Genomic DNA, 17953 nt, shown 5'->3' with positions numbered 1-17953 from the left:
GTGGAAAAGCAAGAGGTGCTTGAGGAGGGGGTTAGGGATGGGGGTGCTGAAGCACAACCAAGCAGGAATCAAGATTGAGATAATTGTCACTTACCAATGGAGTCTGTGTAGGACTCTGGCGAGGAATGCTGCCTGGGCAACACCATCTTTGTAGCAGAAGGATATGGCCCATAGCTCTGAGAGAAGCTGCCAAAAACTACTGCAAAGCACAGCACCACCATCTGGCAAAGGGAGGATGCAGACGAGGTAAGCGCATTAGCTCTTGCTGCCCCCCCCCCCCCCCCCATCAAAACTCAGAATCAACACAAAGTAGATCTGATACTTTTCAAAACTAATCATTTGAGTCTAATTTCATCACTACATACAGTATCTCTTAGCAAAGCCACATATACAATAACAATTCAGTGTTTTGAAGGGCAGATTTCAACCTGGAATTTGTTTTCAATGTCTGCCACCATTCTGGCCTGTAGCCTTGTTTACTCCCAAAGCTGAAAAGCAGAAACAACCACCACGTGTGTTTTACAGACACTGTTGGGAATTTCCAAGGTTATTTCTCCTGCTGGCCCTAGACTTGCTTCGAAATGACAGAGAGGCTGGCAGACTAGGAGAACAACTTAGGTCTTGAAAATAATTTCCATCAATTTATAGCACTAGCATAAAGGGAACTTGCTGGCTGAGCGTAAGGAGGGAAAAGGGAAAAGTTTCATTCTAATCCTTTTCTTACCCTGACTACTCTTACTGAAATAGGCCAAAGGTAGATTTACAGCCTTAGTCATATTTTTTATTTGGATGAGCAAATTTATTTTTACTGGTATCAGAAGAACCAGGCATCAAAGGTCACCGTTATTTTCATTTTACAACTCTAGACACCATTTCTCACATACAATATTGTGGGAAATAATAAAACAGGTGACTCTGAGGACCAGCACTCCTTCATCACCGCAGCATCCAATCAAAAGCACAGGCCCCATCTCCTCCAGAATTTAATGCCTCCCCACAACCATTAATCTTCATCAGCCAGGAGTCTTACCTACCTCAAAATTAATTGTCAAATTTTGAAGAGAAGTTTCCCAAGCTGAGAATTTGCAAGTGAGGGGCTTTGCAGAACAAGGGATGTGTCTCTGAGCAGTGGAAAGAGATTCTCATCACCCTACAATTCCCAGCTTTAGGGAGACTCACCATAAGACAGGTCCCTGTCTGTGTGCTAGCTGCCTTACACGAACGGGACACTTTCCCAGCAACCATGGCTTGGAGTCTCTGCAACTGCTGCAGAAGTGTTCTGCAAAGCAAAGACAACAGACAAGCATCAAATGCACTGATCTACTTGCTGGTTGAACAGCTTTTTGCTTCAAATTCCACACCTGGCAATAATACAGCATCTATGACTAGGTACAGATCATTAAAGTCCTCCCCTTGAAGTTCGAAGCAAGGAATGTTTTTAAAGATTTTTATCTGTATTAGCACTGGATCTTTCAAAAAGATCTTTGGCTTTCCCCTCAACTGATGTCCCTGAACAATTACTTCTTTAGCACTTTCAGAAGGCTCTTATAAACTGTATTTTCAGTGTTTCTACACGAAACGATTCAGGTAAGCATACAAACAACTGAAACTGCTCTATGTGCAAGTGACTAGATGCATATACAATCTGGTTCTGTGTCATGAATTCAGCATGAGTTTCACCATCATGTGAAAAGGCACAGAAGCAAGTTTATAACTGCTCTTATTGGTGTTAGAGGTATACAGCTGCCTCCTTTTTCTGAAAACCTGCTGTTCAGTGGTTTGGACCACATGCTGGAACCTTTTCAAAGAGAAGGTCTTAAAGCTAGACATGGGCACAGACTTCATTTCTCATAAATTCATTTATTAAAGCACTTCATTGCTATTTGCTAAATTCTCCAGGAGTTGATAAAAATCACAGATGCTTGCAGTGGCTACTCTGACTGTGTCTTTCAGAGGTCCCAACCTCAACGGCAATTCTGTTCTGGTTGAAGCCAACAGTTCCAGACCAAGAAGGTATTCTGTCTTTCTGGCTGTTTTTCTTTTGCTGTATGATCATCAATTACTACAGTTAGGATACAAGTAATTTATATGAGAAATTATCTCAAAGAATGACTGGTAGAGGCTTTTCACTGCACTTTTCATTTTGTTTCCATTAAAGCTTTTTAATAGACAAGGACTAATCCAAATACTTGCCCTCCACACAGTCAAATATAGTACACTTTTGCATCAGGATGTTAACTTTGCTATTTGTTGCCAATTTTACTTTTCATTTGTCCTGTAAGTCTCACAACCTATTGCAGAGGGTAACCCCCACAAAACTCCAGGCAACAGCTTTGGAGGCTGTGACGTTAAATGCTAAAGCAAGAGACAAGGTTAGGATATCAGAGAAAATAGAAGGATTATTTTAAGATTAAACTGGCTAAAAGCTAATTGTAGGACAGACCCAGAGGTGCCTTCACAGCTCAATATACACTTCTCTGCCTATTATCATAGATTTTTTTAATCATCAATGCTCATTGCTAATTAGGGTTTAATGAATTCAAGGACTTCAGGAATGCATTCTGAAATGAGCACAAGGCATGCTCATAGCACAGATTTATCTGGGCCAGCAGATCCTTCTCAACTTATTAAGGAAAGATGTCTTGCATGCTCTTGAGAGCATGGTTTATTCTGCAACTCAATATTTAAAAAAAGAAAGTGATTTGTCTAGTTCAGTCCTTTATTCACTATTAGAGAGACCACAGGCAAATTAAGAGATGAAAACACTGTCCATCACATAAATGAGACCATCCTAATTCCCTGCTCCCTTCTGCATCTTTCCCCAATTCCTCCTCCCTTCCACTACATGGCACAGGGTTCACAAAGACTTGCTTGAAATGCTGATCACTCTTGTCACTTTTTGTGGAGGCGTCAGTGAGAAAACAGCTAATGGCTGGTAAGGAAATCAACAGAGAAGAGGCAAATCTCTTCATCTTGCTCATCTCTGCGTTTTTGTGTCCAATTTAAAAAACCTGCTGGGCAGAGAGGGCCCAGAGAGCTGATTCTAAAATTCTCTCTTTTTGGAAAGTATCATTAGGCAGGTATTCTGAGACCTCCTATACACAGAGGAAGATTCATCACCCACCTTATTTACCAACTACCTTCGCATAAAATGTCTTTCTCCCCTAGGACATTTATCTGAGCAGAGCTACTGTTGTCTTCTCAGCAGACTAAGACTCAGTGTTGGGAGTTGATGGGCTACAGGTGCATTTTCAAACCAAGTGCCAAGGCAAGAGCAAGAAACAAGTTTGTTCAGACATGATACCAGTTTACCCTGCCATTGCCAAAATGGGACACCTCTCTTGGTGCTTTTATTCTCTGTTTGAATCTGGAATGGTGGAAGACTGGATTCCAAGGTCAAAAGATCTCCTTTCCCATGCAAAAGCTGCCGTCATTGTTACTGGATGGCTGCAGGGATGCTCTGGACTAAGAGGGAAAAGGAGCAGCTCTGCACTCTACAACAGGAACTTAGGTTAAAACAAGATGTTCCCTCTAAATAGCAGCAGGAAGGCCATGGACACTTTTAGTGAAATACTCTGCCTATAGCTAAGTCCTAAGAGGAGAAAATGCAATCCCAAGGCAGCGTGCATAAGGGGGTTTGCACCCACAGGGATTATTTTCACTGTCTGACACATTTCCCAGTGATATTCAATTAGAGGGTCACCTCCGTAGGAGGTGTGAACGTGCTTTCACGCTTTTCCCTGCCAATGGAAGCACCTCATAGGAAAGCTGTAAATTGACTGAAGACTCCTGGTCTCCCTTCCACATGCTGCCAGCAAATTCACTCTGCCTGTGATGTCTTGTTTTCACATGCACATTGATGTATTCGTCTTCAGAAAAGTCCCTTTCACTACCAAAGTAAGGAACAAGTCAAGGCTTCCCCTCTGCTTTCAGGGACACTTTGATTAAGGACAGGAAATTTGTCACTCCAAGCCCTAGCCACCTGGGAGGCTTCCTCAATTCAGTGTTTATGTTTAAAATCCAACATGTATTGAAACAAAAAAAGACAACTTCTAGGGGACACCAAACACTGTTTATTTTGATCAACATTTTCCAGAGAATTTATCTGTTTTGCGAGGAAAAAACCCCTAATTTTAATAAGGAGAGAGAAAAATTACTCTGTCTTCCAACTCTACACACAGATTCCTTCTCTGCCTGTCCTATTTCTAGGAAAGAAAGCAAATCCAAAAGTAAGGTTTCCACTGAAAAACCAGAATACCTCAAAGCAGAAAAAAAAATCCACAATTTTTCCTCATTTGAATTACAAAGAAAAAATCCAGCCATTTTTCATCAAAGATGTTCCAGCATAAAAACACCGTCCTGCTGGTTTGAAAAAAAAGAAGTCACTCCAGCTGCCACACTTTGTCAAGTATTATAAGGGTGGTCTGAAGTGAAGTGCAAGGTATCTCACTGCAACTTAAATCCAGATCCTTCACTCCTTGAAAATGTCTTGGTAAAATAGCTTTACTAGCCTCAAATAAAGGAACAGCCATGCAAATCAGTGAAGTCTAGCAGCTTTGGTCTGATAAACCCTTGGTGGGTCAGGCTGATATGCAATTTGATCTTTAGATGACTGCTGAGTAGCTTGAGCAGGAGCAGGAGAAATGGAAGACCATCCCAATTGTATTTACAAAGCCACTGCCTTTAAGGTGCCTGTCAGAGTGGAGATCTACACAACTTGCTGGTCATTACTCCATGCGAGCAACTCTGGCAGCTACTTGCACGCACTGTCCATGTGTGACATACTCAACCATATGCTAATTGGATCTTATGTCTATGATTTCTCCAGGAAAAGTGATCATCAATGTATTTATAAATACAGACTCAACAGAAGTGAAATGCAAAACTACTTCTCATATGTCACACAGAGTACCAGATGTTTCAATACCGTCTTTAAGCCCAAATACCCACGGCTTCCAGCTAGACAACACCGGTGTCAGAGACCATATTCAAGCCCCTAGATCACTGGCAGTTTCTGCCTTCGGTCCCAGTGTCAAAGTGTGAATGGATCAAGCCTTCCTGGTGACTGGGACAAGCCAGTTCAACTCTTGGTGCCAGCTTCTTCTCAAACCCTTTGCTTTTCAAGAGAGCAGTACCCCACGTGTTCAGATGCTACTGAATCCAATGAGAGCCTGGCTCACTCGTGGCTACAAACGTAACAGATATGCATATAATAATATGCTTCCTTAGTTTTGAGAAAACTGCCTAGAAAGGAACTTGGATGGGTTTCTTTTAAGGGAGCGAGTCACATAAATTAGGAGAGGAAACATATGCTAGTGTTCTAATACTAAAGATGCCAAAAATGCTGCAGTCACCCACTCAGAATAATGAGAATTAAACCCCCTCCCCCGCATCTTGATCCCCAGCCTCCTGCCTTGCCTTTTAAAATGCATAAATGTCAAGGGAGATGCTTCTGGATGCAAAGTTTTTGACCACACTTCCACCTTTTACATTACGTCTTTTCAGATCCTCCAGAATTTCAGGCTAAGGCAGGCTCTCAGGGAACATTCTTCTAATTTTTTTTATGTTACCGAGAATAATGTAGAAACATTTTTACCAGAAGAAACTCTAGCGTTTCCATGGTTTGGAGCCAGATTTTGAAAGGCAAGCAGGGTTTCCCTGAAGTCTTAGGTATGTATCTGTGCAAAATGTGTTCTATATATAGAATAACATGCTCTAAAAAACTGATTGTGCATACTGAAAGGAAACTCTGCTGTTCAATAGTTGTACATTTTGGAAATTGTCCTTCAGTTCCTCTCAATTTCAGCCAGACTACAAAAACATGATACTGACTGGCAGCACAGACACGTGGATGAACTTTTCGGTAAGCAGCTGTAGCCCAATATTCCAACGAGGTAAAACCAACCCCAACTTTGTCTTCATCCACACCGCATGCATGAACATTTATATATGTAATTACACCTCTTATTTTCCTGTTATCTTTCTTCCACTGTTACAATTTTTCACAACAAAAGAACAGCTCTAATGTTTGTAGATCTACTTTTAGATAAGACCCTCAACAATGTCATCAATTTTTACTGCATTGAACACTCAAAGTGGCAACTAAAGGCAACTGGGGCTCTGTTCTGGGCATATTAAATAAAATATGTGTGTGTATGACTGTATGCTAGGTACTTTCAGAAAGAAAGTCCTAAGATTTAAATTTCAGCACCCAAGAATAAACTGACACTGCATAATTTTTACCACCACTGCTCTGAACTTTGATTCCTGACAGTACATAGGAGATGGAAGTACCAGATACAGGATGCTGCAAAGACAAATTCTGAAAAATTTGAACAGTTTCTGGATGTCACATCAAGACTCTGTGCAAATACCAATGAGGAAACCAGACATTTTGAATTCACTGTAGGAAGTAGATAATGTACATTAAACAAGGGCCTGTAACCATTCTCTGAATGAGATAGTTGCACAATTATACACGAAATAAGAAAAGTGGCTCTTTGGGTTTAAGGTGAAAAAAACCCATAATGCGGTACGTTACAAAATTCAGGCTTGATGAAAGCAGGCACTTTTACAAATTCCTCAGTACTTCAATTTGAAGTCTTAACAGATTTTAGGTACAGTTTGTATCTAAATAGCCAAAACAACACTGCCATGAATTACAAGAATTTCCGTGCAGAGGGTCAGGAACATCTGCTTCTCTACAGGAGATGACAAATCAGTATCAATGCTATTGCAGAGGGAAGAAAACAATGCAACTCATCCCATATGCCCAGGGTATGAAGGATTTAGACATAATATCACTTAGTTATATATTTTTAGAGTATTTAGCAGGAGAGAATTAAGATCATCAAATAATAGAGAAGATGCTAAAGGTCCTGTCTAAAAGGACAGACAATACCAACAAAGCTGTTCTCATGACCGCATCTGCAACAACTTCGAGATGAAAATTCCTGGCCAAATTTAGCTGAACTGGGGAGAACAACTCTGGGCTTAGACAACATGTTGCCCCTGAGTGGTTCATCCACAGCTGCATCCTTCCTTAGAGCAGCTGGCTTCAGCACCTCTTAGGACAGACCCTAGGAGAGAAAACCCTATTCCACACCTACAGAACAATTTCTGGTTCTTTTATGTAAAACCCTGGAGGAAGATACAGGAGGCACAGAAATGGGTTGGCTCTCTTCAAACAAGCAGCAGATGTCTTTATGCATGAACAGTGTGTGGGAGACTCCAGCAAATTACAGTGCTACAGGGTCTGGCTCCATGAAATTAGAGATTGGATCCGGAGATTAGAAACAACACATGCCACTCAATTAGCAATACACTGGCTGCCAGACGAGCTCTAGGGCCATTTTCCATGATCGTGGGTCTTATCTTCACAACCCAGCCTCCTCCCACACTTCAGCACTACCACCATGTTCAATGGTAATATTCGACCATCACTACAAATGCCTCTAATTAGAAGGTGTTAACAGTGGGCTTATCATTGGAATTTGCCATCATTTGAGAACAAGCCAAGCATAAGCCATGACTGACACTCCGCTCTCAGCTAACATCCGATTAAAAGCTCAGCTATTGAACATTTTCTGGCACGTGTGCTTTGAGAAAGCCACCATTGAGTCACCCATTTCTTCAGAAATCAAGAAACAAGAAGTTGATTTTCCCCCTCCAAACGAAGGAAATTCTGGGGTGTGAGATGGTTAGAAGGGTGCACAATAACTGCAATGACATCTAGTAGTCCAAAAGGAACTAATAATGACTGTTGAGCTTCAGCACCGGAATTTCTGGAAGTGTCATGCTCCAGGTCAAGGTCTCCTGTCAAAACAATTTTTCACTAAATAAAGACAATTTGGAGAGTTGGGCTGTAGTTTTTTGTTTGTTATGTATCACTAACCATGTTTCCTCAGACAGTGGAAGAACTCAAAGAAGAGTGCCAAAAGGTTTCTCAAGCACACCACAGGCTAGGGAGACAGTTTAAGACCTGTCATCAAAGCCTCTATGCTTTACAATGCACTGCAGTCAAAATAACTGGTCTTCCTCATCTTTCTTTGACATTAACCAGATCAGATACAGCTATTCTTCATATTTCAATTGATCTCTGAATTTCCAGATTTTCACTTTTCACTGTAATATCATGCTACAGTTTTGTTTTATTCCCTTCGTACCTTACCTGTTAGTATTCTCCAGAACTTCAACCTTCTTACGCAGCTCACTATTTTCATTTGAGCAAGTCTCAACTCTGGAAACAGCACAAGGAAAGAAAGAGGAATGTAAAAAAAAAAATCAGTCATTTATTAAACTTGCTTTCACAGAGAGCTCTAAGATCTTGCCTACATTTAATGAAAAGTTACACCAAGGAATTTTAGTCATAATATTTAAACATACTTCATGGTGTAGAAGACATTGCAAAGGATACTACTAGCTGTGGAGCATCTGCTTACAGTGCTCAACTACATCCCAGCCGGTGCAGCTCATTCAGGATGGGCTGTAACTACTTTTTGCCCCTTGAAATAGCAACAGCAAAGACCCTGCTCAGACCTTCTCTGTGCATCAGGCCATGGGATAGCTACTTTAAAAGGCACAGAACATGCCATATTTATGTTGTTAGCAAGTATTTTGTGCAAAGGTGTTCAGCGTGTGCATTTCATTGCTAGGATGAGGCACCAAGCAACTTAGCGAATGTCACGCTTCTCAAATTAGAACCTCGAATTTCAAGCTTAGGGAGGTTAATAAGCCAGGAGGATTAATTTCCAAGAGAGTGCCCATTTCCACACTGCCCCTGAAAGCCCCCTAAACTAAAGCTGATTATCATATGACATGCCACATAAGAGGTCCAAGTAAAAATATGGGACTCCTAAAAAGACAAACATGAGCAGCTGGAATAGCTTCAAGAAGGAAAAAGTTAAAGGGAAATAGCTTTGACATCTCTATGCATATGATGGAATTTCACAAAAGTAACTCTGAGAAAGCAAGATTTATCCATAAAGAGATAAGAAGAAAAAAAGGAAATTACATCAAGGATATCACCAAAGATGGTACAAGGGATTTAATAGACCCATCTGGTGAAGTGCATAAGAAAAATACTAGAATACTTGTTTGCTGGAAGAAAGATTAACTTGGGATATAAATTACTAACTGGGGGTTTGGCTCCTTCTCGCTAAAGGAAGTTGATGGGTCACATGCTGTTTTCCTGAGCCCTGCTTATTTTCCCAGACAGTCTTGACTCACCCACTTCCTATTTCTGTCTCCATCTGCACTAGAAGACAGAATATATTAATTCTGAATCCACCTTTTCCTGGACACTGCCTATCCACTAGACCAACAGAGTTGCATAAGGGGGAGGCTGATAGCAAGTAGGTGTTGCCTTATTTAAGGTTTAAAGACTTTATCTGCATATTAGCAACGTGCTGGAGGTAGACACAGTTACAAATGCAGCACCCCAGCACACATACAAGCAGAAGCCAGATGAAGGGCCTTTTCTCAGTCACAACCACGAGATGGCAGCTGGCACTCTGTGCACAAAACAGTCCCAGCATCAACAGCTGGATCCCTTCCCAGTCCAGCAACCAGTGCTATTGGCCCGCTTGAAACAGGAAGGAGGCTGGCTTACTTTTTTTCCAGACTGTCCATGTATTCTTTCTTTTTTCTTCTACTTTCCTGGGCAGAGATCTAAGGAAAAAAGAAGAAAAACACCAAATATTTGCATAGAAAAAAAGAAAGCATCAGAGATGACTTAAACTGGTAAAAAGCCCTGACATTATCAGATTCAATCCTCCATGCTGTTCTCATTTCTATTCCTGGTAAGCAAAGCACCGACTTGGTCTGTTTCCACATCCTGAAGCAAGTAGTAGGAAAAAGATCATTCCTCGCTCTTACTGAACTAACCTTAAAAGTAAATCGGATTCCACTGGAGAGAATATCCTAGGACAAATACTAAAATATGATCCCAGGACAATGCCCTACATCTGGGAGAGGAAAAGCCCATGCATGTGCTAGAAAAGCAGCTTTGTAGAAAAAGACTTGCATGTCCTGATGATAAACAAGTCAAACATAAGTCAGCAATACGCCCCTGTAGCAAAGGCAGCCAACCAGATCCAGGTCTACATTAACAAGATTGTAGCTATCAGGTCAAGAGAAGTGGCTCTTTCCCTCTATTCAGCACCTGCAAGACCACAGTTGAGTACAGTGTACAGTTCGTGGCTCTGAAGTAAATACTCTGGATGTACAGAAGCAAGCCCAGAGGAGGACCACTGCTGTAATAAGCATGCTGGAGCACATGACATATCTGGAAAGGCAGAGAAAGCTGGGTTTGTTCAGATTTAAGAGAAGGCTAAGGAGGAAATCCTATCGCTGTGTTCAACTCTCTTGTGTGGCAAAGAATGTCAGAGTCTTCTCAGAGGTGTACAGCAAAATGGCAAGAGGCATCAAATACAAGTTGCAACAAGGAAATTCCAATTAGACATTAAGAATTCTATTTTTTTTTTTTTTTACCACAAGAGTGGCCTAATATGGGAACAGGCCACCCAGAGATGCTGGGGACTTGTCACCCTTTGAGACAGTAAAACATGACTGGACAAGTGCCTGAGCAACTTCTCTAAGCTGACCCTGCTTTCAAAGCAAGGAGTTGGACTAAAGGACCTCCAGAGATCCTCTCCAATATAAATGACTCTTATTATATGAAAGTGGTACATAAAAGGTACAAGGTCACTTCCAAAAATTTTCAAAAAATGTATATCAAGACCAAACTCCAATTCAGTGTGGGCAAATTTACACCTCTATCTGCAAAATCAGTAACAGAATGCATTAACTGTCAAAGATGTGCTAATATCCTCTACAAGTGAGCTGGCCAAGTCTGGAAAGAAAAAAAAAAAAGGTTTCCTTCCTATCATTAGGCTTTTCCTCATGTTGGAAGAAAGAAAAAACTCGTAAGGCATTTCACAGCCTTAGTATCAACGATTCATTTAAAGATCATGGAATTCAGTGATCAAAAGACTAGGGTGCTGAAATACAGTCAGATTTCAAAACACGAAACAGTGGAAAAGAACACCTTCAGCACCACAGAAAGAGTACAGAGGTCTTTGCCTACCATAAGGGTAGGATTGTACTGTTTTTAAAATGGAGCCAAGGAACAGCAATTTGATACCCTACCTGCTAAACACTCTATTGTTCATGTGTTCAGCTAAATACCTACAGAGGCACCGTGTCACAGTGACAATTTGATGGATGTGTTTAGGAACAAAAAAAACCAATTTATTAAAAGACATCTTACAGCATTCAACAGTACCACAGATAATGACTGTAGAATTGCTGCAGCATTTTTTTAAGTGGAGTAGGAATTACTCAGCAAAGCTCACTAACATTTACCTTGTTCTTTATTTTCCTGCGGATTTTCTTCAGCACTTTCTCCTCTGCTTTTGTCAGGGGCAGTTTGGTAGGGATTGGGTACCCCTCTGCTATCAGCGTCCTCTTCTCCTCCTCTGTCAGGATGAGTGGGCCGGTCCCCTGTAATTTCTGCAAATGTCATAGAAATGAAATAATATAATAGTAAGTACGCACAGCCCTAGAGAAATGCTGCTAGGGAATAGAGGCAGCAGCTCTCCCACTTCAGAGGACTCTGCTTACTAACACAACAGCCTCTTGTAATTGGGAATGCATGGAAAGGAAAGACCTTTTAGATAGCTTCCGTTCAGAGACCGAACCTTTGGGACAGGACTCCCTCAAACCAGTTGTTCTTGGTCCAGGTCTGCACACACAGAGGCCAAAAGTAAAGTAAAACAGGGAAAGAGACGAATGAGAAGGGCAACAGAAAATCCCTCCCTACAGATCACCACTTGCTTTTGACAAGGTGACAGATGCAGATCTACCAGGAACAGGTTAACCCAGCAGGGCTGGGCCCTAGTGCAAATACAATCCATGGTGGGAGAAACCTAATAACACTGTTGAACTCTGTCTCAACTTAGAGAAGAGGCACACGCTGTTCTCTGTGGGAACAGAACAGACCAACGAGCAAGAATTACTGGATCTGCAGTTTTGACCAGAGATGGATTCATCTAAAGAACAACAGAAAGTTAGCAAATCCATGGCAAAACCAGTAATTAAAAAAAAAAGGAATAAAAGAGAGACACATAGACAGATGCTGAAAAAAAGGCAGCCCAACTTACATGTGGTGCAGTCAGGAGAGGGGAATTGGAGAGCGCTGAAGCTGTGCGCGATGTCACTTTAGCTGCGGCTTGTAGCTGGATTGGGCTTGAAGGAGGGAGCGATCTAGCTGGGCTCTGCCCTCCTTCAGAGTCACTCCCATGGCTGCTAGGAGGGGTTGGAGGTAAATGCAGGGGATCCACTGCTAAATGGTAAGAGAGACATATAACACAAGGTTTTGAGGTGCTAATTTAAACTTCCACTAGAGCCGCCACTACCACCACCACTCAATTTACAAGACTAGGGCTGCCTGCTAAAAAATGGATCAAGCAAAAAATGGCAAATTGGAAGATTTTTTGTAAGCATGCAGGTCTCCAAAGGAGGAATGAAATGCAGCAGCTATCTTTAGGTTCAATAGACAAAACAGAGCTCTCTGGATATGCTCCAGTCATTCCTACCTATACTTCAGCTTCTCCAAATGCTTTGAGGTTTAAGTATAACCCTCCAGTACAAGTCCCCTGTCCCTGGGAAACCACATCAACAGACGGGCTCTGAGCCGGTGTGCCTTCTCTCCAAAAACAATAGTCTTTCTGAACTTTGCTGTGGATTAAACAAATCGCCAGTATTTTTCGAGAGAAGGGATCACATCCAAGGCGTTATATGAACAGGGATGAGAGAAATAATCTGCCTCCTAAGGACTTTTTTTGGCACAACTGGGAGGAAGTGACAACCTAGTGACAGCAAAGGCTTAATGTATTGATGGAGCAAGAGTAGCATAGGCAACCACCGCAGGAACCTCTCTCACACTGTGCTATCCCAGGCCACAAGCTAACTTCTACTGCACTTGCAGCCAAAAGAATCTGTGCTGGAACTGGCAAGCAAAGTACTGCTTATGACCAAATGGGTCTGGACCAAGAGAAACAGGGCAATGTTTCACCTACTCATAGTACGTGGACAATTTAGCAGATGTCCAAAACAGCCATAACTAAGTCTTTTTTTTTTTTTTTCCTTTGAGATACATTTACAGCAATGAAAATCAGGAGTAGGAAGACAGAGGGCTGAATTTGCCACCTTCCACTTCTGTTATACTTTGCAAATTTGAGTTGAAAAGATCCAATGAGTGGTGGGGGAGGAAGAAAAATAGTAACAAAAAAAGCCATTATACATGAGCTCTTTTTTTCTAGCATCTTAACTCTAGTAGTTACCAGAAGATACACATTTGAAAAACAGCAAGGCCTTTAATTGCACAAATTGAGCAACTGAATCTATACCCTGGGTTGTGATATAGCCTCCCTTTTTCCACCTGCCACACCACTTGCTTCTCTCCCTAGAGCAGTTCTACTTACCTACACAAATGAATTCATTAACAGAATATCAAGTGTTCCTGACTGAGATGCAGTTATCTGCTCAAATTTCAGCCCAAATATTTGGCACTTTCAAACTTTTCTTGGGTTAACATATTATGTGTCAGAAAACCATGTTTAACTTTCAGGATAGGGATCACTGCTCCTCCTTCCCGACTTATAGATTAGTGCAAAGGGATCCTGGTAGTTCTTAAAAACTCTACTAAAACCAATGTGCTACAAAGAGATGCACCTAACTTTTAATTTCATGTAAATTCACATCCTTGCTTTTGTATCAGAGGTTAAAATGGTAAAGTTTCCACTTACGCTTTTCATGCTTTCTATGCCTTAGTTAAGTCTCCTCAAACTGATTTCTGTTCTAGCCAAAATAATCCTATACTTTAAGGATTCAAGGTCCCTCCAGCAACTGTACAATTGTTAATACACTACAGACAAAAAAGGGATCATTTTCTTTGTGATGAGTAAGGAAGGAAAAAAAAAAAGAAAGAAACACATTAATGGGTCAGAGAGAGGCTGGCTCTTCAGCAGCCTGAGTTGAATCCCTAGAAGGCAACAGCTTCAGCCTAAAGATTAACATGGCAAATGAGGAAGCCAAATATTTAATCAGGGTAAAGTACATTCATTGTGCATTCTGGTCATCTCTTCCTGCATTTTGAGTTGGTAATTAACAGACCTTCCTTAGAAGAGAGGTTCAGGAACTGATCCACTTCATGGGGCTCCAATTTAATCTCTGGAAGAACTTTCTGGCTCAGTGGTTTCATCTAGAAAAGAGAAATTAACAGCATGAAAACCCAAAGCACACATCTTAAAAATCGTAATAGAAGGATACAAGGATGACTTCTCCATAAATGGAGAGGTTTCCCTCTCCTCCTGCTCTGCTACAGGCAAAGCTTTGACTGCTTCACACAGTTTGCTAAACGAGGCTACAGAGAATACTGCCCTGACTACTCCCACTGTGGCTTTTCTTACTACTATATTTAGCTAAATAAAAGATTATGCCTCAGAGATGACATTTCAGACTGAAAGCTAGCATGCAACCCACTCAAATTACTTCTCTTAGCAACAGAGCTGCCTCTAGGATTTGCCGGACCACAGAGTCTGTTTGAGCAGAGACAGAAACACTCCTGGCAGTGAGGGAGAGCCTGTTCAAGACCGTTGTCATCTGGGAGCAAGAGCAAGGTGCCAGCCACTGAGCACCAGATTATCGGACCCAAGTTCATTTCACGGTGTGGAGGAGCAGAAAGAGACAGTCACGGCTGCGAGAAGTTTGGAAGACATTTGGCTTGCCCCGTTGACAAGGTTGGGGCATCAGGCTGCCAAGCTGTTGCCAAGTCTGCCTGAATGCTACAAGTCCCAGGCTTGAGGGAGTCAGTCTGGCACACCAGCATGGTCATTGCAGCCAAAATCTCTCTCAATAACCTGGGTAACTAATCCATGCAATGGTAATGAGCCACCAGCTAGTCCCAATATACTCTTTGCAAGCCATGGCATCCCAAGCCACAGCAGGACTACGTACTGGGGGCAGCACAAGCAGACTAGAAGAGGATTATGGGAAACTTGTGTTTAATTTTTTCAGTTTCTCATAAAATAATTTCTGTTGCACATATTTCTGATCCACATCCAAGTGGAAACATTTATTTTCAGCATACAGTAATTCCACCTGACCTGGACTGACATTGTACCCTGGGGACTGAGAACAGTCATGCTTCTTCCTCCACTGACAGGGACTCTGGTGAGCCATCAGCTGCTGCAGTTCACTCTCCTTAACTCAACTACAGCCAAATTATGTTCTTGTGAATGCCCACTGGCTGCTCCAGCTGTGGTCAGAAAGGCATCACAAATGCTCCCTACAAGGCAGGTTGGTGTGGAAGCAGCAGCAGCTCGAAATGTCAAAGCCTCACAGATCTGGCAAAAGTGACTTAGCAGGCAAATAGGGAAACTCTCCAGTCATTTCAAACAAGGAGTTTTGTTCTGACTAGAGGAAGGCACAGCAGCACTAAAGCAAGTTATTATGGAAGACACTTAGCTTGTCACAGACTCAATAGGGCAAATGAGTTGGACAGTTCAAGTGGGACTTGTTCATTAGAAGCTGTTTAAATATTTTTTAAAATGCATGAGCCCTAGGCTTTGGGGCTAGTATAGAAGAGAAAGGTAAGACTTGAAGATGCACATAAGTGTTTTGAAACACAAGGTCTTACAGCAGTAGTGGGACACCAGCAAACATTAAAAAACATTAAAGCGGACTGCACTGTGCACCCTGAACTGAAAACCTTCGGCACCAAGGAGGCTACGCTGGCATGCAGAGTCTTAGGAGAATCTGTAGTTAATTGCGCAGAGAGGACAGAAAATTTGCATGTACCAGGGCATCCGTCTGTAGCTCAGCTTGTTCCCCCTCCAGCGACGTGGTCGTGACAGTGAGACTGACTGAGGGAGCAAGGCCTGACGTCTCACACAACACTGGCTCAGTCTTTATTGCTGCTGGAGTCAGCTCTGTAGCCAGACACCATTCCTCATTTTCCAGGTCACCTGCCAGGGAAGGAAATTGGACACCACAAGTTTAGGTCAGAAACAGAAAAACTACAAATGAAAATGATGTCACCCCCTCCTCCAGAGAAGGGAAACAAACACAGAAGGCATTTCAGTCTATCAACAAAACTCTGCCCTTACTATTCAGCTCTCAGTCAATGCAGACAACCGTGCCATTTCAGGGCTGTAACCTAATCCTAGCCCCAGGATACAGAGAGGAGCAGCGAGGAAAGACACAGAGCACTAATCACTGTACATTGCCGAAAGCTGCTAACACACAGCAGAACAAGACTAAACAAGCCATTGGGTAAAACAGCCAGGGACCCATGTCCTACACACGTTAATGCCTGCTGACTCAGTTTTATTCCTCCTTGTAGAGATAGCGTTTAGCCAGACTTCTGCTCCTTCTACTGCTTGCAATCATCAAATAGCCAGAGTGGTGATATTATACTTTCAAGAACAAATGATTTTTCACACTCCCAACTTCAAATTTTTCCCCCAAGGATTCAATTAGTAAGTATAAAAGAGGATAAAGGCTTTGATGATTTCACAGGAGCACCAGTGCCACAGTGATCATTCTAATTTCCTCCCCAGAGCCTCTGGAAGTCACAGCGCAGGATGCATATTTTGACTGGCAGCAATGAGACGTGTATCACATGTTGGCAGAATTGTCCCCTAGCCCCGCTTACCACAAGCTCACTAATCAGGAGAAAGCCATGCAACTTTTCACTAGACAAAGCTGAAGTGTTTGCCTTGCACTGTCAAGAACTGGAAGAAGGTTGGCATGGTAAGTTGGTAGCTCCCCATTTCCATTTATTAGGCAGCCACCACTGTTTGGCTTGCTGAAACGGGACTTACTCTCCCAGGTGTAAAGTATGATAGAGGATCAAGAACTTGGAAGGACTCAACCTTTAAAACAATTCCATAAGGCTAACAACCGCACTTTAAAAAATAAAAATAAAAAACCGCATTTTTGGCAGTTGCAATTCTGCCTTAAAAAATTCTCATCCCTAGTGCTAGAGTTCAGTCATGTAAGTTTTTTTTTCTTGCAGAAGAGTAGCCTACACCAGCTGTACTGCAATCTGACAGCGTACAGCGCAGTCCTCTGTCACAACTCATCAGCAGTTGCGAGAAGCACGCCCGTAAACCAACCAGCTGGAATCTGAGGCCAAATATACATAAGAGAAGAGTGCTGATCTTTCTTTTAAAGTTTTCGCCTGCCTTCGTACAGAATATTTACTGCATATATGGAATTGAAGCACAGAGTAAGCACACACACCGTACAGCTAGTAAAGAGAAATAGAGCTTTGAATTAACTGCACGCTGCATCAACACCATGGGAGGCAGCCATGGTGCTGTGGCTGTGCCCCCAGCAGCCTGCAAGGCTGACACAAGACCCTTACACATCTGAACGTATCAAGCTGCTGAGATGTCAACAGAGTTCAACTGCAAACAGGTAACAAAAATAAGAGTGGGCTTACAGCCCCCGTGCTGCTGTCTGCCTTTGCTATTAAGACCACACACACATAGGCACACAGGCGCTGGACAGAAGCTGGGTGACTGGAAGAAGGGAGAAGTACGTACATCTCCAGTGCTGGTAATTACTTTGTGGTGGGACCTAACCTCCACTGCTGGCAAGGAAGGAGGTAATTTGAGTAAAGACACACCAGTGAATTAAAAATGAAAAATGCGTATCCTGTAATCAGAAGCTCAAGAACAGTGAGCCCAGCTCTGCCAAGAGAAGTAACTGTACAGTAAGGGCTAAACACCGTATTTAAGTTTCTGGAGGGCTTACTCCCAAAGCTTTCTGGGAAATGCAGAAATATAAAAATAGAAGTATTTGTGAAAAAAGAGGTAACATTGTCTAAATATTAACTCAGGAGAGAGGACATTGCTCTCTTTCAAACCTCCCTGAGCCTCTCTAC

At 42.2% G+C, this 17953-nt stretch overlaps 1 protein-coding gene across 2 annotated transcripts in view; it reads right to left on the bottom strand.

Moving 5' to 3' along the window:
* CREB3L2 (cAMP responsive element binding protein 3 like 2) overlaps positions 1–17953 on the bottom strand; it is a 76902-nt gene that overhangs the window by 1813 nt on the left and 57136 nt on the right. The window contains exons 3-10 of one of the 2 annotated variants that reach the window (XM_075755676.1): positions 15862–16028; positions 14176–14263; positions 12162–12343; positions 11365–11511; positions 9611–9669; positions 8171–8239; positions 1180–1279; positions 95–221 (exon numbers count right to left, since the gene is read on the bottom strand). In XM_075755676.1, coding sequence (XP_075611791.1) covers positions 95–221; positions 1180–1279; positions 8171–8239; positions 9611–9669; positions 11365–11511; positions 12162–12343; positions 14176–14263; positions 15862–16028 — 939 coding nt within the window. The remainder of the gene's footprint in view (positions 1–94; positions 222–1179; positions 1280–8170; positions 8240–9610; positions 9670–11364; positions 11512–12161; positions 12344–14175; positions 14264–15861; positions 16029–17953) is intronic. The other variant, XM_075755682.1, reaches the window with a different exon arrangement.

This window comes from Balearica regulorum, chromosome 1 (assembly GCF_011004875.1).
Source record: "Balearica regulorum gibbericeps isolate bBalReg1 chromosome 1, bBalReg1.pri, whole genome shotgun sequence".
Classification (NCBI taxonomy): Eukaryota; Metazoa; Chordata; class Aves; order Gruiformes; family Gruidae; genus Balearica; species Balearica regulorum.
Note: the sequence above shows the minus strand (reverse complement) of the source record. Positions and strands in the feature narration are given on the sequence as shown.